We start from the raw sequence: 22849 nt of genomic DNA on the forward strand, positions 1-22849 counted from the left end.
CAGTGTTTTGTTCAGTGATGTGACACTTTTTTTTTTGTGTGTGTGTCTTTGTTTTGCAGGGGTTTCGGCAAGCAGGGATTCCAGTGTCAAGGTTAGTTTTTCCCTTCTACCACCTTGCGAGTATTTCTGCTGGATGTGTAAGGGGGCAGTAAAATGTTCCCTTTTGCTGAGCTGCCAGTCTGTGATTTATTGACATATTCCTGTGGTTGTGTAGAGAGGCATCTCCTTGCGAGGGAATCTCCTGCTGCTTGTAATTATGTAATAGATAATGATGTTAAAAAAAGGCTCTCGGAACTAGACTATTCTATATCCAACCACCGGACAAGCTGCATGTGGCATTGTGATTGCTGTTTAACGTGCCTACAAAACACAAGGCAAGGGAGAATTATTTTGAGCGTAAATTTTTTTTATTTATTGATAATCACCTGATTTTAATCCTCCATACTAATGCTGTCCAGCCTTGTGAGAATCGCTCTCCAGAGAATGTGAATCTCGGCATGACTGTCAGTCAAAGTGATTGAAATATTGACTTTAGCACTATTTAAAAAGAGAGATCCTATATCAACCAGACATTTCCATACATAGAATCCAATTTTATAACCCTATAGGCTATGTGCTCTGGCGTATATTTTGGGGAAGAGAGCGATTTGCATATTTAAGCTATTTTTACTTTCTCCTGCGGGTTAAAAGCTAGTTAATAGCTTACTGGTTAAAGAGTTGAAATGTGGGTTTTAATGGGGTTGTACCTAGCAGTGTATACTGGATCAATCGTCTTGATAGTGATTGACTGACAGATTTTTTTGAAGGGGCGCTACCTGATTATTCCCAAGCTGTTCACACCCAATCATGTGCTGCGCACCCAATGTGGTGCAGGAAACTCCACTGAATGCTCGACTCTCTTAAATTCTCCATCAGCTGATCACTGTCAAAACCATTGATCCTATACCAGAAACCCTAAGGGGCATATTCAATTAGCCACGTTACTTGCAAAAGTAACGTGGCGTTAAAGGTATTACGGTAATTCTAACCCGGATTTCAGCTGCGAGCAGAAAGCTGGCGTTAAAGGTACCGTAATAACTGTAATAGTTACTTTTGACAGTAATGCGGCCAATTGAATATGCTCCTTAAAGTCATCAATATCTGTATAATCCATTTTAAACAAGATGTGTTTTATGTCAGGTACAGGAAGCCTTGAGTGTGACTCGAGTGAGGTAAACGAACATTTGTAGGTTTGTGTTAAAAGTGCTCATTTAAAGAGCCTGTCTCCTATATTCATAGTAGAAGCAGCCATTTTGGGGCTACCAAATCTCTGACATCACTGAGAAAGGCTTATTTTAGCAAGCAGCTTTCTGCACTGAATATTGTTTATATGTGCAGTAATATAAGCTTAATGTCATATATACAGACAGTTTCCTCTAAGCTAATTCTTCTCCGATAGAATAAAACAAAATCTAACCTCAACAAACTTTTTTTATCAATTTTTTTTTTCTGGCGGGACTATTGTTGATAGAGTCTAAAATATATCTCAAAAGTTTTACTTGTTTAAGGAATTTGTGATCTGGTCCCACCAGAGAGTAATGAAAGGAGTCATGTTTCATGAAAATGACCTCTGTGGTTTTCAGGCAAACCATCAACATTTGATCAATGGTTTTTGGGCTGATTACTTCTGGGGAAAAAAACAAAAACATTTGTTTTTACTGCTTTGGTTTATAGTGGCAATTATGTAAAAATAAAATAAAAATACCAGCACAAACAGTTTTGGAAGGAATCCAGCCCTCGATGTGTCATTAAAACGAGGCATTTGAATAATTTGGGGATTTTGCTAAGTTTAGAGAGAGACCCAGATAGCAGCTTCCAGTCGTCAAATGCTGAGAAATTTCACCTCAGATAATTTTTTTTTTTTTTAAACACACAGATTTATTTACTAGAAAATGTGTGGTAATTAGCTTTAATTGTTCAAGTGAAATTAGACAATTAAAGCAAATGACTGGTTGCTATGGGTTACTGAATGAAATTGAAAATGCCTGTGTGAGTTATGGTTCTCATTTCTAAGAGATCTGTAAAGTTGTAGCTGTCATACATGAAATGTGTTTATATCATGTTCCTCTTAGAGATGGGAAAACACAGCTCTGATCTATTAAAAAAATAAAATAAAAAAAATAAAAAATATATATATATATATATATATATATATATATATATATATTATATATATTTTGAGTAAGATTATCTTTCGGCTGAATCCTTGTTTATAAAGAGAATGTTTCAAGTCCTGAGTCTGGGCTTTCTTTTCCCTCAACCCTTAATCTAGAGTTAGGGCCAGACATTGCTGCCATCATAATACGCAAAAATATCCAACCTGTACTGTAGAAGAACAGCCGCTAAACTTTTTGGCTTGGCTGCAGCTGTGCGCAGTGTATTCATTTAAATGTCCTTGAGATCTAGATAAAGGACCATTGCCAGCATCGAGGGGGAAATTCCTCAGGGATGGCAAAAATCCTGGGTTTTATACCCTCACTGTGCTGCCACAAGAGGAGAGGATGAATATATTAGTTCATATGACCAATGTTTTCTTTGGTCAGACTAGTGACATAATTGAGACACAAGGCACAAAGTGTCTCGTGCCTCGATGATGCCTAGTGAATTGGTAGGACGCATCAGCCCATGAAATGGCCGCCTCCGCTGTGTCTAGGCAGCGTTTATATCAGTGATGGCTAACCTGTGACACTCCAGGTGTTGTGAAACTACAAGCCCCAGCATGCTTTGCCAGCTATCAGCTAGTTTTCTACTGGCAAAGCATGATGGACCTTCTAGTTTCACAACACCCGGAGTGTCACAGGTTAGCCATCACTGGTTTATATTATCCTTCTCTTAGCTTGTTTGCTGCACAATCTTAGTTTTTTATGCGTGTTTCCTCTTGCCATGCATTGGCCAATTGGAGGGTAGTGCATATATCCACTACCCATGTGTAAAAATACACTTCCTCATATGTTCCCCTGCACCTCTCCTCCTCCAGGACAGGGAAATGCCTCTGTGTGGTTTAGTACTGCGGTGCCTTTTGTGTTAAGGTCTCGTCTCTCTGTCTACCTGTGAGAAAAGCTTGTTTACGTACATTGAATTATGTGATGTGGGTCCTAAGCAAAAATTGAGCAATCCTGGCACGATCCAACCTGCATGTTACTGTGTCTCTGCTAATGCCAGGCTACTGATGGGTATCAGATGGGCTCCTCTGATAGGAATGTGGGTTGGTTTAACCCTTGCTGTCCTGAGAGAGAGACAGACCAATATCCTGCAGTGTTACAGTCTGCTTAGAGCACATATGCTTCTGAGCTTGTTAGGAGGGTGTAGGGTAATCATTTCTTCATAAATGCAGATGGCGGATTTAATGGAAATCGCTGAGCAAGAGGGTTCATGGTCTGCAAGCTCTACTGGATGCTGCCGGTGACATGAGGATATATACTGTAGGTAGTATGATGGCATCCGCGCAGGGATTATCCAATAGGCTAACTAGGTGGCAACCTGGGGCGCTAGGCTTGATGAGGGTACAAAATTTACACTTTTAAAAAGCCAAGTGGAGAGGAGTTTCCAATACAGGGGAACATAAACATTTTTTGTGGGAAGGAATCTGGATTTTAAATTAGACTGGACCATTTTCACCTAATGCGTGTTATTATGATGTATAATTGATGGAATATCACATATGCTATAGTAACTACAACTAGGGATACACTATACCAGTGTTGGCTAACCTGTGACACTCCAGGTGTTGTGAAACTACAAGTCCCAGCATGCTTTGCCAATATATAGCAGCTTATTGCTGGAAGGGTATGCTGGGACTTGTAGTTTCACAACACCTGGAGTGTCACAGGTTAGCCAACACTGCGCTATACAGATAATTAAAAGCAATATAGACATATATACTTGTGACATGTTGCACCTGATGATACATTTTCTAGTGTTGACCAGGTCTCCTACTAGTGTGATTATCCATCTCGGGTACAGATTTCTATTTGTGGGTAACTCGTGCTACCTCTTCCCTTGTCCTGAATGTACGTCTTCCAGCATGGTTGTCTAAGCGAGCAGGTTAGGAGAAACCCGCGTAATGTGGCTTACAATCTAGAATGGCCAAGGCTGTTGTGTGTAAGCTTTAGATGTCACACTGGTTTAGGAGGGGCCCTCTTCTTAATGTTTGCCACAAACTACACCGACCCATCAAGATAACACTAGAAAGAGATAACGCGCTGCTGTCTGTTGACTCAGAGATTGTCAGAAGTTTTCAACATGCCACAAATATCCGTTCATAAGGAAGTAACCAGCGCATCATGAGATGCATTAAGACAGTTTACAGAAGGGCCTTAAGTGAATGCAGCCCTGTAGTTCCAGTTATCACAGGGGGATTGTGGTGGTGATAGATTGCACAGAAGTGTCTGAACTACACTCCCCTGGCAGCGTTTCAGGAGTTGGCCGTTCCAGAGAGCACCGACACGCGGCACTTAGTCTCCCAGAACCGCTGCACCTGTTCTGTTGAGCTGAGTAATCAGATGCCATCTTGCTGGAGACTTCTTCCTGGTGCATAGAAAGGATAGCGGATAGCAAGGATAAAGAGGGAGAAGTGAATGGTAGTGTGAATCACAGGAACGTGGCACAGTAGGAAAGGAGTATGAATGATAAGCGGATAATCATGGACATGGTGCAGTAGATCACCTACAATGTCATATCCAAGTACTAATCATGGGAGTATCCAGTTTATCTGTGATAGCCAGCTCTGCTCTCATGCTGTCCTGTTACTTTATGCTACTGATCTCTATCTGTGCTCTAACCCTGTTTGTCTTCTCTTATATGTCAGCCATAGTATTCCAACCTCTCCCCCCAGTTCATGTACTCTCCTCCCTGCTCTGATCAGGTCCTCCCTCCCTCCAGTTCATCTACTTTCCTATCTCTGCTCAGGCTCCGGTCAGGTCCTCCCTCCAGTTCATGTACTCTCCTCTCCCTGCTCCGCTCAGGTCCTCCCTCCAGTTCATGTACTCTCCTCTCCATGCTCAGGTCCTTCCTCCAGTTCATGTACTCTCCTCTCCCTGCTCCGGTCAGGTCCTCCCTCCAGTTCATGTATTCTCCTCTCCCTGCTCTGCTCAGGTCCTCCCTCCAGTTCCTGTACTCACCTCTCCCTGCTCCGCTCAGGTCCTCCCTCCAGTTCCTGTACTCTCCCTGCTCCGGTCAAGTCCTCCCTCCAGTTCATGTATTCTCCTCTCCCTGCTCTGCTCAGGTCCTCCCTCCAGTTCCTGTACTCTCCCTGCTCCGCTCAGGTCCTCCCTCCAGTTCCTGTACTCTCCCTGCTCCGGTCAGGTCCTCCCTCCAGTTCCTGTACTCTCCCTGCTCCGGTCAAGTCCTCCCTCCAGTTCATGTACTCGCCTCTCCCTGCTCCGGTCAAGTCCTCCCTCCAGTTCATGTACTCGCCTCTCCCTGCTCCGGTCAAGTCCTCCCTCCAGTTCATGTACTCGCCTCTCCCTGCTCCGGTCAAGTCCTCCCTCCAGTTCATGTACTCGCCTCTCCCTGCTCCGGTCAAGTCCTCCCTCCAGTTCATGTACTCGCCTCTCCCTGCTCCGGTCAAGTCCTCCCTCCAGTTCATGTACTCGCCTCTCCCTGCTCCGGTCAAGTCCTCCCTCCAGTTCATGTACTCGCCTCTCCCTGCTCCGGTCAAGTCCTCCCTCCAGTTCATGTACTCGCCTCTCCCTGCTCCGGTCAAGTCCTCCCTCCAGTTCATGTACTCTCCTCTTCCTGCTCCGCTCAGGTCCTCCCTCCAGTTCATGTACTCTCCTCTCCCTGCTCCGGTCAGGTCCTCCCTCCAGTTCATGTACTCTCCTCTCCCTGCTCAGGCTCTGGTCGTCTCCTCTTTGAACATTCTGCTTTGGTTTCCACCTCTTAGAAAGCTCTGATCAGGGAAACCAATCTCATAACTTGTACTACGTCCATAGACTCTTTGGTCTGTCCTTTCTAGGTTCCCTCCAACGTGCTAGTCTCCAGTCTGCCCCTGCTATCTGCTGCCAGCTTCCTGTTTCCCCCCATCATCCACATATTCAGATTTAGGTGTCCCTAACTTTTTTTTCTTTTAAGTTGTTAGCAAATAAAGACACATCGTTATTTTCCCGTATATTTACAGTTTTACATCACCAGCTGTGTCTCCCTAATTTCTGATGTCACAACTGTAAAAGGATGTGGAGATAATTACTGGGGAGTTGGGAAGTAGTACGAGATCTTGATGAGTATTTAATTAACCCTTACACCTCAAGCATGAGTGGGAATGTGGCTGATATCCGGAGCGGTTATGTTCAAGAAAATCTGGGACACCTCTCCCCTGTCTCTTGGTCTTATCCACAAAATGTAACCTGTTGTGGATCAAATGTAATAAAACAATTACGTAAACCTTTCCAGCAGCAACAAGAACGGGACTTTTCTTTGGAAAAGAAGAAAACGTACAGATGGCACCATAATTATGTAGGTTTGGCACCCCGATGGCTTGTTCATGTAAATATTCCAAAACTACAGTAGTGATCAGAGACAACAGATAATTCATTGTGAAATGAGTGTATCTTATCAATTAGGAATTCAGTCACAGAAACTATAACTTTTACGTTAAGTAAACTGGTTAAAGCACTTGTTCTGATACTGCCGGTTGGTGTATGCTTTGTTTTACTAATGTGATTTATTACCTCCCCCCACTCCCCCTCGGCTTTGTGGAAATTGTAAAATTGAAATACCAGTAAGAAACAGATTTGTGGAAGGGCTTCTACTTTTATACCTACTCAGGGCCGGACTGGGACTAAAAAATCAGCCCTGGCATTTAAGGTACACAGGCCCAGCTCAGTTCCAGTAGGGAAAAAAATATGTGCCGCCGAACAGGGCGTGACCTTATTGTGTTGTGGGTGTGGCCAACATGGGGCATTGATACATACATTATAATTATACATTACATTTATTATTTTAGACAAATACACAGGTACTACTGTTAGAAGCACACAGCTTTGCCTTCACAAGCAGTACGTTGTGAAGCAGGACATACCTCCCAACTGTCCTTGCAGTCGGACCAAATCCTGACTAAGGGAGACAGTCAAATAAAGAAAATGGAAGTTGCTCAAATCAATTTATAGGCTATATCAGGTGCATGGAAGGGTGGGGTTATCCTAAAAGGAACAAACACAGACAAATACCTCCAGCACACTGCTATAGCCAGCAACAGATCTGCTATTTCTACTGTAGATAAAAATGCAAAAGTCTCAGTTGCACACATTTGCAAATGTATGTTGAAGCCACCCACCACGCCAAGGTGCTTTTGCTAATAGGGTGGTCCTAACTCTAAACAATGAGAGTCCCATATATTTGGGCCATACATATGTGTTTTTAAATTGAGAGCTAACTTACCAAAGAGGTACCCCAGAGACCTCCAAATAGCAATCCAATGTCAGTACTCCCCCTCAGCTACTGACACCAACATGCCTCTCAGACAAATAAAGAAAATGGAAGTTGCTCAAATCAATTTATAGGCTATAACAGGTGCATGAAAGGGTGGGGTTATCCTAAAAGGAACAAACACAGACAAATACTCCCAGCACACTGCTATAGCCAGCAACAGATCTGCTATTTCTACTGTAGATAAAAATGCAAAAGTCTCAGTTGCACACATTTGCAAATGTATGTTGAAGCCACCCACCACGCCAAGGTGCTTTAAGGGAGACAGTCACCCAAATTCAGGACTGCCCCACCAGATTCAGGACAGTTGGCAGACTGTCCTGCTCTCTCCTACCTGTCTTGGTCACTTTCACCGCTTGTAGCAGCTGGTTTCTTTAGTTCAGTTCATTCTTGTCTTGATCCTGGAATATTGAATGCCCTATTTTGAAAAAAAAATGGGTACATGAGATTTATAAAACTCCAACCAGCCCCAGTGTTAAAACAATAGCACTCACGTTTTAAATCTAGGCCTCCCTCCAGTCCCCACAATAATAATATTCACATTTAATAAGTAGACCTATTTCCCTCCAACCAGCCCCAACATTAAATTAACAGTATACCCATTTACTCAAAACATATTTCCCTCCCTCCAAACAGTCCCAGCAATAAATTAAATAGCATTAAAGTTTAATTAATATAGTCATTTTCCACAACCATACCTGACAATAAATAGTTCATATTCACATTTAATAAATAGCCCTCCTCCCCAAAATCAGCCCTATATTCCACTGATAGCCCTAAACCACCCCAGCATTAAATTAAATGTTCCTTCACCTCACCTTAAATAATTAGCCCCCACCTACACTCCACCATTAAATAGCCTACCTCCCACACTATATTAAGATCCTCCCTTCCCTCACATATTATATTAAAATACAGCGCGGACACACACACACGCTACATTTGCATTTAAAACACTAGCCACACAGACACACTGTACTGTTAGCCACACAGACACACTGTACTGTTAGCCACACAGACACACTGTACTGTTAGCCACACAGACACACACTGTTCTATTAACCACACAGACGCACACTGTACTATTAGCCACACACACTGTACTATTAGCCACACAGACACACTGTACTATTAGTCACACACTAACAATAAACAATAGTGACCCACAGCGCTACAAAGTGGAAAGAATATCTGATCTCAATGCTCATCACAATAAAAATGCTAAGTATAGCAATAAACGTGAATGAATATATAAATGTGTGACTTAACCAATCTGTACTCTCTATATTGAAACCAAACAAAGGGGTTTAGAAATGAACTAAATAGGTAAAAGGGAAAGTGGAAATGAAAGAAAATGTCCCAAAGATGTTTCAAAAAAGGTGCCAAAGTCAGTTGAGCCCTCCAGTGCTGCATACCCACACAAACAGTCCCACAAGGGGTTAATGGCGCACACTTTGGATTGGACAAATATCTAGATGTGTATCTGTATATGATATATAACATCAAGGATTAAATAAGGGTAAAAACCCATGGTCTTGCATAGAGACCACCAATATCAAACAAGCAGGAAAGCCTAAGACACCTGTAATTAGATCAAAATAACTGGGGACTCTCTCAAGAATCAAAGGAGAAATCGTTAGAAATTTAGATATCAAACAGTACAGTGTTTATTGCAGAACGAGGCAATCATAAAAATCCAAACAAACATATAAAAAAACATCACCAGCCGGCAATTAGACCATTAATTGGATCATATATATACATATAAAAAGAGAAGAGGGGGAGAACCTTCAGTACTGAGGTGATCAATTTAATTTGATAAAACGATCTTCTCCATTATCTTACATCTGAATGAGGAAACACTGTTACCATAATCAAATTAAATGGATATAATTACAGGTGTCTTAGGCTTTCCACAGCGCAGCCCCCCCCCCACCCCCAACATGCAACAAAAGGCCCAATAATTTTGATGAAGAACAGTTCCATGCCAGCATAATTCCCAGTACCCACCATGTAGAATCCATTGCCACCATATGTTATTTCATCCAACATCATCTTCAGTGACCACCAGAGGACCACCACATCCATGTCACAATATGATCCTTCAGTCTATCACATATAAAAAGTCCAATAGTCATGACATACAGCCACATATCGGCATAGCAAACCTCTGCCAAGCACACACAGACTTGATCCCACCGTATTCAGCCCCCCCCTATACCCACACAGACACTATTACACACACACAGACACTTACCTGTTACATCCGAGCAGCAGCGCCCCCTTCCTGCATGCTGGTCAGCGGAGAGTCAGTGACAGCCGCCTATGCAGTAATCACATGGGACGGCACGTGTCACGTGATGCCGTCCCATGTGATTACTCACATAGGCGGCTGTCACTGACTCTTCGTCCGCCGAGCAGCGCGCAGTGTGTTGCTGCTCGGCGGGCACACGGACCGGCCCATCTGGCCATCGGCCCTTCTGGCATTTGCCAGAAGTGCCAGATGGCCAGTCCGGCCCTGTACCTACTCTTTAACTAGGATGAGGGCTGAGTCCCTCTTTAAAGGTTACATAGCTCTAAAGGCAAATCTGTACCTGATTAATGTGACATTTACTTTCATTGGTTTAACTTGCGCTAGACGTCTTAAAGGTAACATCTGATTGGTTGTTGAGTAATGGCGCAATGGATAGTCTTAAATAAGCCCTGTAGTTTAACACCTGGAAACATTATACGCATACTTGCCAGCTTTTCCTTGTTCGCTTCAGGGAGATCCCTGGGGAGGTGGGCGTTCGGGGCGGGCTTTGACAAATCACATCCTTTTTGCCCTACCCCCTAAACGGTTGTCACAATTGTAGCCAATTACAGCAGGGGGCGGAGCTAAGATGACGCAATTTTCACGTCATTTAGCCCCGCCACTTATCTATTTCGGGGGGCGAGAACCGGAAGGTCTCCCAGAAATGCGGGAGTCTCCCGGACATCCCGTGAGAGTAGGCAACTATGCGTTAAAGAAAAGCAGCTAATGAATCTCTAGAGACTGAAGTGTCTTTTACATTTCTGTCTCCATTACTGAAGTCATGTTGTCTTACCTGTCAGTCTTTGATTAAATCTTGGTCTCCCTGAAAATGGCCACCTCCATAGGCATCAATACATGGACATAGGGGACAATTTCTGAACTGTCATCATGCCACAGATGGCGAAGCCAACCACGTCTTGTACTGGCTCAGCATCAGGGAGAATGCCAGACTCTTCAGGGAGTGAGGGAGATCACCCCTATTTCAGGGAAGTCTCCCTGACATTAAAGGAGAATTGACAAGTATAATTATACTAATACATTTGCGTTAAGTTCTATCCCCCTATTGGCCCAAATAACACAGGCACAATATTATGCCTGCATTGCTTTAATGCTAATGATGTTGTTCCCAGTGCTAAGAGCACTGACAGTACCTGTTTAGAGGTTTGTGTGTGCTTATTGAAGTAGTGACTTGTTAAAGACTGTTTGTCCTGATTAAACGATCCACAGGGAACTGCAACCTACCTGCCTGCTACCAAGAGAATATTAGTCTTGGCTCGCCGAGTTTTGCATCCCCTCTAATAGGTCTCGTACAGCCTGTGCTTTTTTGCCTTTTACTATTGTGTTTCAATAAAGCATAACCAGTTACCCTTTTCGGCCAGTGTAACAGATATGTAGAGACTTCCCATGTAACTTTATATGCGTCTTTCTTTTTTGCTATTTTTTTTTGTGTATTCTCCGTTCACTCATTCTCCTTTTTACTATATTTCAGAAAACCTTATTAGTCGGTAGATTAAAATTCAAATTAATTGGGCGATTCCCAACACGATTGATATAATGTGGTTTTGAAATTCTTTCGTGTTTTGGATATTTTTCTTTTAATGCTTAAATGTAATACAATGATAAGGATCATTGATGCAGTGGCTTGTTGATGTTTAATTATGATAAAATATGAGTGCAAGTTTGTATGTAAAACCAATATTGTGTTAATAGAAAACAAAATGGGAAGGAATTGTTGGAAAGAGAGCTTTGTTTTGTAGTTGTATGTAGAATGACTATACTTTTTTTTTGTTATTATTTTGTTTTTCACTTAAGCAGTTGGTAGAAGTGCTCTGTACTGTGTTAAATAGTTTTAGGGGCCAACTCGCCACATCCCAATTTGCAGATCTGCTAATTGGGGGCTTAGTGACTTAAGAATATACTTGGTAGGTGGGAAACCTCCCTTGTCATGAGGATAACATCATACGTGCCAACCTTGTTAAGGTAGTTCTTTCTGGGAGATCCAAGGCAGGGGGGCGTGGTTGGAGGGGTGCAGTGAATGGCGTCATTTTGGCCCCGCCCGCGACAAAATGGCGTTTTTTTTGCGCGGGGGCAAAATGACGCGATTCACAGCGAATCGCGTCATTTTGACCACAAGATGCGGGATATTTGCCTACTCTCCCGGGAGTCCGGGAGATCTATCCGAATTTCGGCAGTCTCCCGGACATTCCGGGAGAGTTGGCAAGTATGAATAACATGGGTAGTAGAAGAGATTGCTCCAATGCAATAAGAGATTTTTTTGGGGCTACATAACTGTTCACTAGTGGTTTGGTGCTGCTGAATTTTGAAATATAAGGGCCGACCAATGTCCGCCGAGAGCTCATTTAGACAGTTTTAGTGAAGGAAAATAAAGGCACAGAATTTTGTTTTGTTAGTGGTTGGTTTTAACGAGCAGTTGCTGCTTTTCCTGTCAGATGATCTGTATTGTGGGCCAATGACTGGAAAACACAACTACTGTGCCCATTGATAAGATGGATTCCGTGAGGTATCGGCATGGAGACCCGCCCGTTTCCTTCCCTGTGCCATCCACGAAAAGGAAGTGAAACTGATAACAAAATTTTAACTTGAAAGCTTAAAAGCCTAATGTAAGTAAATGCATTGATAACAACCCAGTCTGCTGTGAGATAGGGGAGATAATGGGGCGGCTACACCATTTATCAGTGGTTCTCAAGTCTGTATTTTGAGAGAACCAATTCCAAGAGCCTCGGCTTTCATTAAAGAATCCCTGATTTGTTAACGACATTTCTCATATTATATAGCGACGCGTGCTATGAAAACATAACGCGCTTTGGGGCAGTGATGGCTAACCTGTGACACTCCAGGTGTTGTGAGACTACAAGTCCCAGCATGCTTTTCCAGTAGATAACTAGCTGATAGCTGGCAGAGCATGCTGGGACTCGTAGTTTCACAACCTCTGGAGTGTCACAGGTTAGCCATCACTGCTTTAGGGGCACCTTATGGTGAGTGATGTCAAAGGGATAGAGCTTAAAAAGCACTCACCATAAGGTGCCCCTAAAGCAGTGATGGCTGACCTGTGACACTTCAGGTTTTGTGAAACTACAAGTCCCAGCATGCTCTGCCAGCTATCAGCTAGTAATCTACTGGAAAAGCATGCTGGTACTCACAACACCTGGAGTGTCACAGGTCAGCCATCACTGCTTTAGGGGCACCTTATAGTGAGTGCTTTTTAAGCTCTATCCCTTTGACATCAATGTATGGTTCAGGCCACAAAATGGCTGCCCCCACTGTGAGCAAGGGGATGGGTACACCTAAAGCAACCTTTTTTAAATTACGGTACTAATAAAATGTTTTTAGCATGCTTGTACAAAGCGGTAACATGTTTCTGTGTGTGATGCAATGCTGCAGAAAATTACATTACTTGTCTGCTGAGCTCTCTGAATTCTGTGTGCTAAATCAGGTAGACAGGGAAAGTAATTTGCCCAAGGTGGTAATTGGCTGCACACATCAGCGAACTGCAAGGTAGTCTCTAGCTGTAGCTGCTGTGTGTTTCTGCATGTCATGAAAATAGAACAAGGAACAAAATCATGTCTGATTTTTCTTATTTATTTATTATTTATATAAGGAAATACGGCAGCTGTGACACGGTTACATGACTCTCTCATCGAGTAGGGAAGCTGTTTATTTCCTTGGATGGCAAGGCATAGGTTTACCTTTTAGTCACAATCAGAAAATATATAGATATTTATAGGCACTGGTGTTTTGACGGCATGAGCCATCTGCGATATAAATCTGGAATGCATGTAAGTGGCACGAACGCTGAAAGGTAATAGGTTGATTTATTTTAGGGGCGGACAAAATAATGCAGCATTCCGTAGCCAGTCAAATCTAAGAGTCCGCAGGATGTCGTAAGGAGCCAGATAAGGTGAATGAGAATGGGCTGCGAAAGTTTGGTGCCAGCAGTGATATTTTGGGCGCCTTGTCTTCCTGGCCCCATTGTACAGAAGTAGACCGAACTGGTATTGTCTTACCTGCCCTTGAACATCAGAATTTGCCCGCTGCTTGATGCTAATTGCTGGGATAGTTCTGTGAAAAGTCTGCTTTAGTCTTTTAATAGATGCCTCTATACATGGCGTTTCGGAGCAAGTGCTCCCGTTCTTTTGAGCCTCGTTCCACTTTAAACACACGGGGCGGACAGAGGTGGGGTAGGCATAGACGTATTTGTCCCTAATCACGCTGTGTTATTGGTCAAGTTATTAAAGAGAAAACTTGTGTAATTACTTAACTACGTGTGTGATGCTGAGAAGAAAATCGATAGCTCTTGGGTCCGTTTCTTTACAGCTGCAAGTTTTTTCCCCCTCTGGTGATTATTCTCTGTGTAGTTAGCAAAGCTTCTGAAGGAATGAATGTGCACAGTGTGGCTGTTGAAAGCAGTATCTGCAGGACAGATCGGCATTTGGATTTGCTATAATATAAAAGTACAGCGTTCTGGCGGAGTCTTTTAATTAGCTGGCCTTTAAATAAAACACACCTGCTTCTAACGGTAATCTAGTCATGTTGTGAATCTTCTTGACATTACTTCTCCAGTGTAAGAAGTCTTAATGTGTTAGGCGGTAGAATTGCTTTTCATCATTGGGAAGTGGTTCTTGGTTTTTTCTTAGGAGAAAAGGGCCAGGAACACTCATTTCTCGCACAGTTGTAATGTTCTATCCCGTATTTTAAGTACACTTCGTGGTACAGTTAGGTTGTTCTCAGAGAATGGAACACGGGATATAATTGAAAATAATAGACACCTGTTTTGTTTTTTTATTTTTTAAAACATTTTTTACTTTGCCATTGTTTAGTTATTGGACAGGCTGTGCAGTGTAGGCAGTATAGAGCTCAACTTCATTGTTATATTAGGTTGTTTTTCTACTGTCCATCTCTCCACCCTTATCCTCCCTCCAAAAGAGGAGAAAGTCTGGTTGCTCCCAAGCTATGAAGTTTGTAGTGTGAGGTGGGGTTGTAAGTTATAACCGGTGGCACAGAGAAATGAAGATATTTCCACCTCTCGGCTCATTTCAACACACACATTGCTTGGCCTGTGTACCTCATGGCACATAGAGATATGTTGCATCAATTCTATAGCCACAACCCAGTTATTGGGAAGGGTGACTCTTAACGGATTCCATTCCAAGTACACGGTCCTGCTAAGCGCGTCAGAAACTGGTGAGGGTCCATACAGCGCATTTTATAAATGCCATTGTGTGCCACAGCACGCATATGGGGCCTGGTCGTTAAGGAAAGTAAAGCAAAAAAAAAGAGTAACTTTGCACCTGGGCAAAACCATGTTGCGTTTGAGGGGGAGGTAAATTTAAGATGTGGGGACAGATTTATAGTTGGGGTAGGGCATGTCCTAGATCAACTTTTAAATTTCAGTGTAAAAATAAAGCTTTCAAGTATTTGTGTTGCATGAAAAAACAGCCAGAGCTTTAACTTGTGTGCAAAATAATAAACTTATTTGCACCCCTTTCTTTCCTTAATGAATCAGGCCCACTGTCTCTAACTCTCTCCATCTGTAGTGACTTTAGTACACAATTACAGATTCACACCTCTAGCAAAGTGCTCATTGTTAACATTTGCAATTATCATAATGGATGAATTCGATTCTCTTCTATAAATAAATTCAATAAAGCGTCATTATTGCACATAGGATTCAGTATGATTTGTCGCATTATTTATGAAATGATGCAAATGTTTATTGCCCAAAAAAATCCCATCCATTGTTTGGTCTAAAAGAAAAAGCCCCCAAACACTTTATACGTATGAAGTTCAAGGACACTGCTATGTAATTTCCATAATGCTATAAATTTGTGGGTTGAATAATTACAGATATGAGTTCTCTAATGGACTGCTATTTGTAGCAGTGACCTTTGTTTTCCAGGAGTTTAGGAAGACACTTCTGATGTTACAGCATCATAGGTGGGGGCTAGATTAGGAAACTTTCCTAATAGGCAAAGTTATTTTGTAACTGCAGTCAGCCCGGGGCAGTGATTTTATTTTTTACAGTCACTCTGACGCCAGGTTAGCGCCCGGCCAGGCATTTAATGACTAGTTCCCTTTTAAGTGGATGCACGGCGGTGCGCCACTTCCACGCTTGGTTTTGGGTATCAGTCTGGTAGCTGTCCCGCAGTGCTCTTTCTCCACCACCAAATTTAATTAATAAAACTATGACCTTCTTTAACCACCTTATATATGTCTCCGTGTCCTTATTTTAGATAAGATGGATTAAGTATGTCGGGGGCAAACGCAGGATTTGTCGAGGGGGGTTTCCACACCACGCCACCAGTGGGCGTGACCAGCATGCATGGGGGCGTGGCTATAATATTAGACAGTGCTTGGCTGCTCTCCAGCTCTTCCTATCCCCATACTATACATGGACAATGCTATGTGCAGTACTGTTAGGTGCACACAGATCTCCCTTTTCAAGCAGAGCCGTGTGAAGCGGGGGCAGGGTCCAGCCACCTCAATTATACAGTGCCCCAGGCTTGGAGGGGGTTTTCCAGGCACCAGGACCCCCCCCCCCCCCCCCCCCCCTCGGTTTGCCTATGTATGTTATGGTCTTGTTGAGTTGAAGGGCATTCACAGTGAGCTATTTACTGTTCTGTAACCTGTCTGCTATGCTGTTTTTTTTTTTTTTTTGTGTATTTTTGTTTTATACTGTTTTTCTGGAAAAGTGCTTTCCACAATTTGAGAGACCACCACACATGCTGTAAGTACATGCTGTAAGTGAATGGATACAATTAAAGTCTACCAGTCACCTACACAGAGTGGAGGCTGCCATTTTGTGGACCAACCACTGTTCTTGAGAGAGCAGGCTATCGCTTCGCCGTGGCGCATACAAATCATAATTCGGTCTGGGCAAACCAGGGACATGGTGTAATGTGTCCTGATTTTCTAACCAGGGATGTCAAGACTTTAATATTGACAGCACTGAGGTATGAAGTGTTTTGTGCCATTACCTAGTGAATTGATAGGTTGAGTGTTGTTTCATCCCACAAAATGGCTGCCTCCATGGTATGCAGGAGATCGGTACATTTTAAAGAAATGTTACACAATTGAGGCCATGCCGCCATAGTAGGATCTCAGAGTAGTAGAGGTGCCATTCACATCCCCCAGTTGCACAGTCCCGTGCTAGAGAGCGATGGAATGAATGATTTGTATTGTCTGCTGTACTTTGAATGTTACTTGTGATAAGGACTTATTCAAATATTTAAATACATATGAAACACCCTTTGATAAGCAAATGGTTTAATCCTAAATATCACATTCCCTTAGGGGACATAGCAGTGAAAGAATCACATGGGGGGGGGGGGGGGGGACCAGTCTAAAAATGGCATAAAATCATATTTAATTTTCCATTCCACCAGCTTCCTCATAACATTGTTGCGTGGAGGGCACGGTTACAAGCACAGTCAATCCCAACAATTTATCATAGGACCAAAGTCAATAATACAGGTTTTTTTCCTGCCTAGCCTTGTGCAAACAGCCGACGATATTGATTGTAAGGCTGAGACTGGTGATTCTGCTAACAGGCTGCTGCTGCTGCTATTTCGGAGCTTTTAACCCCACGTGTGGGTGGTAGTTACTTTCTGATGACTGAACTCTGCTACACTACGGTTTGTTTTTTTCCCATTTTTCCCTGTTATTATACACGCATCATCTGTGCTTTTGTTTGTAAAGCTTCGAAGTGTGTTCTTGCGGGATTTTCTGCTTAGGGTTTCCCTGAAGCTCGTTCATTAGTAAATATCCTCTTGAGCAGGTAAAAGAGACCGGGTTTTGTCTCTTACCTGCTTGAATATCTTCCCAACCAATTGCCTGTTAGGTTCGGGGAATCCTGACATCCACCATTCACAACAGAATGAATCCAATGATATTTTTAGGACAGTTTAGGACTCTGGTGCACCGCTGCTATGTTCGTTAAGGTATATTCAGACAAATAACATGAACAGATTCGGGACGCTTGTACCCACGTATGAATTGGGGACGGATGCACAGAAACACGGAGTTCTGTACACAGCTGGTAGCGCTCATGTATGCGATACCATTATTATCATATGTTCTGTCCATTCATGTGTTTCATTCACCCAACCATACAGATATTATGTACCCTGAGGCTTGGATATGGGCTATTTTTATCCAGACCTGTTCGATTTTGGACATTGGAAAATAAAAGATTATGTAAGGAGTTGCTTTTTTAACCCTACCCTGTCCTTATCTCCTGGTGCTCCCTTAGTCTGGCAAATAAGTTTATATTTGGTGTGACTTTGTATCCAGTTAAATCAAAACCATTCTGGGAAGATTCCTCGTTCTAAAACTATAATGCCACAAAACTGGAATTTTACATATGTCCCTGTTTTATATACGTTATATATTTAGATTATTGTAATGCCTTGTATGTAAAATACCCAATAACGGGCTTTCCCCGTAAACACAAAAAAATATTAGATATATTTAGCGTTTTTTTTTTAAAGGAATTTTTTTTTAATGTTTAATAAAAAGCACTAGGTGTTGCTTTGTTTGTTTTTTGTTTTTTTTTTGTGTGTTTCCTTTTAGAACTTCCTCTTTCCTTCACAGCGACAGTGTTGGGACTGTTCAGGTGTTCGGTGGGTTGGGATTTGTGTTTTTTTTTTTTCTTGCAAATTTTGGCTGAAGCAAAGACTAATCAATGTTTTCTGGTAATAGGAAGTGAAAGCGGCCTGTTCATTTCACAAGTTGAAAACTGACATCTGGTATGCTGCTATCGTTAACCCAGAAATGGGGTAATGAACGCTTTAGCAATAGTTGGACAGTTTTTGTTTCCTCATTCTCTCTTTCTGTAGAAGAATCTTTGAACCCCGGGGAGGATGCCTATTGTTTTTTTGAGTGGTCATGCATGTAACTGCTAAGGCAGGTGAACCTAAAGGGTTAGTACATCAATAATTAAAAAGCCATTTGTGGGCTGTTATATGTATAAGAATCCATCCGTTCACTGGGAGGCACCACAGAATTGGCATTCATGGGGGATAAGTAATATTCATGAGATACTGGTTCCGATTGATGTGATAGGTTGAATCCTCATGAATATTAATTCAGCCGGCTATAAGCTGGCAGCCTCTGTTTTTTAAGTGGCAAGGGGGTCTTTGAGTAAACAAGTGGTGGTAAATTAGCTTAAATAAAATAATTATCTATAAAGGAGGTGTAGTATGAGGGGTGATGGGGTGCCTCCAACTAGGGTTTCGTCGAACATACCTTCCACCCGATTTTGCCAGGGCTGTCCTGATTCTGATTCCAGATGGGAAGTTGGCGTGGATGTGGGTGTGGTTCAGACAAGTATGGGGTGTGGCTTGGGCAGGGGCGGGGTCTTCATTTGCTATGAGTTTGCTTTTATAAATGCTTGGAGGTATATGCAATACTTGCTTTTCCCTATACCAACTGATACTTCATTTTCTGATTGCCATGCAAGCTGTGAGGAAGATTTTGAGCATATTAAACCTTGGTGGGTGGGTACAAGCGGTTCCAACCAAGCTTGGTTTAGCTTGATAATAGGAAATTGGATAGTTTGTGGTTTTGTCCCTATGCAGGGAGTATGAAGCAGCCATTTTTATGAAGCATAGCCCAAATCACTTGCTCACCCCTCCCCCCCTATTGCTCTGGGTTCCTGTTTTTCTGTAATGTTATAACTCAGTTTATCACAGTTTGGTGGTAGCTTTTGGTTTGAGTAACCCCATAAAGTGCATTATAGGTTTGGCCTCCCATGTACCATTTCTGAAGTAAAATTTTTGTGTGGAAAACCAGGGTGCCAGATTGTGGCAGTGGGTTTCCGGTGACAAGAGGCGGGTTTATATCAATATATATCTATGTGTGTTAGTAAGCATATTTTATTACTTGATTTATTAGCCTTAAATGAATAAGATGGGGCTTTCTCTAATTTTAAATTGTTATATCCCCAATTTAAATAGCTTACATTAGCTATGTAACTTCCAGTCAGTCTCCTTCTGCAGTGATTCCTTAAGTATTTATACAGAGAGGAACAATATAGAGAAAAATCCCCCAGCACACTGCTGTGAGCCAGTAACACAGCTGCTATTTCTCCTGGTACGTAAAAAGGCAGAATTCTCAGTTACACATGTTTGCAAATGTATGATAAGCCGCCCGCCCTGTCAAGGTGCTTCTGCTGATAGGGTGGTCCTAACTATAAACAATGAGAGCCCCTATGTTGGGTCATATATTCATGTGCTATTAAATTGAGAGCTAACTTACCAAGAGGTACCCCAGGAGCCTCCTCATGGCGATAGAGGACCAGCACTCAAATTGATTGAGCAACTTCCATATCTGTATCTATCTATTGGTATTCCTTCACTGCTGGAGTCCAGTCTAGGGATGAATTGTCTTCTCCAACTGTTCTGTAAGAGTACTGAGCTGTCCCAGCACTCGTATGTGTGCAAATGTCACGCTGAATGATAATTACAACAAAATGACTCATTCTCAATATTGCAATTGCCATACAGCACTTCCGATGCTGTTCATTTTCTCTTCACATCTGTATTTCTCAAATTCCGGATCGGAAGGAATAATTTGTTAGGTTCGCCTTCATTAGCTAGTATTCCTGTCCGTCAATACTAATTGTGCTTTCCCTATGGGCACCCGGCACTAGCTGCAATCATTACAGCTTTTCAGATTAAGGTTACAAATGAACGGTCCGGTTATCCATTGAAGTGATGAATATAGGCTCCTCCGTGGCTCAGCCGCCGTGCGTGGAACTACATCTGGAAAGATACAGGTGGCCTGTAAGCCTGATCTACATATTTACGGCACATTTTGTGCCTGTGGGATATCGTTCCGCCCTTTTAACACAGGCATGTAGCAGATACAGACACGTGTGTAGTCACCTGGCTCTCAGCCACACGGTATAGGCCATGCATTATGCATAGACAAGCAGTGTGTGCAGTGCAGTCAAGCTTTGGGGATTACATGTCTTGCAAGACCCATTCATCTGAATGGTATTTTCCTGGTCTTGACTTGATCTGTTCCTAGAGGGTTCTCCTAACCTGAGTTGTGAGGGAAAACCGGACGTCGTCTGCATACAAATAGGACGCTAGGGCTACAGTCTGCTAGAAGGAAAGATATTAAATCTTTATCCAAACCTCTTTAAGGTGGAATTATACTATATTTGTTATAAATGTTTTCCGTGTACAGTGGATTTGTTCCCGCTGCACAAACCGTTAAATGAAGAATGAACGTGGCACATAAAATTTTTAATGTGTTCCTTGGAGAGCTCTGCTGAACAATTTAAAAGGCGGGTGGGAGTGCCAGCGGCAATGTAACGGAAGACGGAGGTCATTTTTATGTGTTTTTATGTTTAGTGCCCAGTTTACAAACATACGTTAAAAAAAACAAACGTTTTATTTATCTTTTGGTTCTGCGATTATCCAGCTGACTAACGGAGGGCACCAATTGACCAGTTTTCAAATACGCCCCTCTGCCCTGCTCCCAATCCAGCACGATCCGCTTAGAAAGAGAACATCGGGAATGGTAACATACTAGTACTAGTATAATGTTAAAGCCCTGAGGCAGTGAGACTCTGCATAAAGCGTGTCTGTATAAGATGCCCCTGTCATCTCAGCTCCTAGTCCAACCGAGGGGGGTTTCCTAGTAACTGGAATCCCCCCTCCAAGCCTGGGGCACTGTATAATTGAGGTGGCTGGACCCTGCGCCCGCTTCACACGGCTCTGCTTGAAAAGGTAGCAGCATTGCCCATGTATATTATGCGGATAGGAAGAGTTGGAGAGCAGCCAAGCACTGTCTAAAATTATAGCCACGCCCCCATGCATGCTGGTCACGCCCACTGGCGGCGTGGTGTGGAAACCCCCTTCTGCAAATCCTGTGTTTGCTCCTGCTAGTGTCAACGTGTTTGATGCGCCCCTGATTGGAAGCTCACAGAAGGCAGACATAAAATTCATCGCTGCCTGAATCGGGCAACTGACTGTACAAGAAGGAAGTGTAGCCCTGGACCAGGCCTGGCCAGCCTGTGGCTCTCCAGGTATTGTGAAACTACAAGTCCCAACATACCATGACATCCTCGACTGACTATCGACTGGCAAAGCATTCTGGGGCTTGTAGTTTCACAACACCTGGAGAGTCACAGGTGTTCCAGGCCTGTCCAGGGACTGTGGAAATCCACAGTAGGTTCGCTGCATTGGAGCGAAGTAAAACTCTGTATCGCTGCCCTACCACCTTGAAGGCACAGTAATAAGCCCCACTTTTCTTGGGGTAAGCCTCCACATTCTCTTCTGTATAGTGATAAGCGCCTGCAACCAGCAGTCCAATTATTTCTTATAAAAGCTGTGATTTTGGGCACTGTACAGCTCTTTGCTGTTTTCCTCTGCAGCAGATGTGATTGGTGGTAATTGCCAATCAGCCAGAGCAGTAGAACTCTACTGGAGTGCTCGGAATGTGGAGTACCTTGTAGAACAGTGGTCGGAAACCTTTATCGGTCAGAGTGCCGGCTAATATCTAGTCAAGCCCAAGTGTGCCAGTTGTAGATATCTATATACAAGTTATGGGACACAGTAGTGGCCCCAGTTCATATTATGCCTCCTAGTTTTATGGAGTCAGCACACACGTCTTTCGCTCCACAAAGAAACCTGGGAACTACTTCAACAGACAGCTTTTTCCAAGCATAGGTTATAAGTTCTGTAGCCCCGGCACAAAATAAATCATAAGGCAGACGACTGAATCTGGCTTTCCATATTAATTGGATTCTTCTTCTTTCAAAGAATCAGCTTTGCAATAAAATTAATATTGTTCTGTGCAAATGTATCTGGGGGGGAAAGCTGTGCATCAAACCAGCAGCCTATTCTTCCTGTACGTTCCATTGTGGTGTTATGTGACACTGCGTTGCAAAAAGACCGACTCGGCACTTTACAAAGTACTGTAGAACTTGTGCTGAATAGTAGCAGACATGATATACGGAAAGGACAAGTACCTCATCATCATCACCATTTATTTATATAGCGCCACTGATTCTGCAGCGCTGTACAGAGAACTCATTCACATCAGTCCCTGCCCCATTGGAGC

General features: G+C 42.9%; 1 protein-coding gene and 1 long non-coding RNA gene across 3 annotated transcripts in view; one reads left to right on the forward strand and one right to left on the reverse strand.

Annotated features, from left to right (window-relative positions):
- Positions 1–22849, reverse strand: part of LOC142097489 (uncharacterized) — a 398805-nt gene that overhangs the window by 216464 nt on the left and 159492 nt on the right. The window lies entirely within an intron of this gene.
- Positions 1–22849, forward strand: part of PRKCB (protein kinase C beta) — a 143746-nt gene that overhangs the window by 3735 nt on the left and 117162 nt on the right. For both annotated transcript variants that reach the window (XM_075179358.1, XM_075179357.1), the window contains exon 2: positions 60–91. In XM_075179358.1, the coding sequence (XP_075035459.1) occupies positions 60–91 (32 nt within the window). The remainder of the gene's footprint in view (positions 1–59; positions 92–22849) is intronic.

Source organism: Mixophyes fleayi, chromosome 7, assembly GCF_038048845.1.
Source record: "Mixophyes fleayi isolate aMixFle1 chromosome 7, aMixFle1.hap1, whole genome shotgun sequence".
NCBI classification, from domain to species: Eukaryota; Metazoa; Chordata; class Amphibia; order Anura; family Limnodynastidae; genus Mixophyes; species Mixophyes fleayi.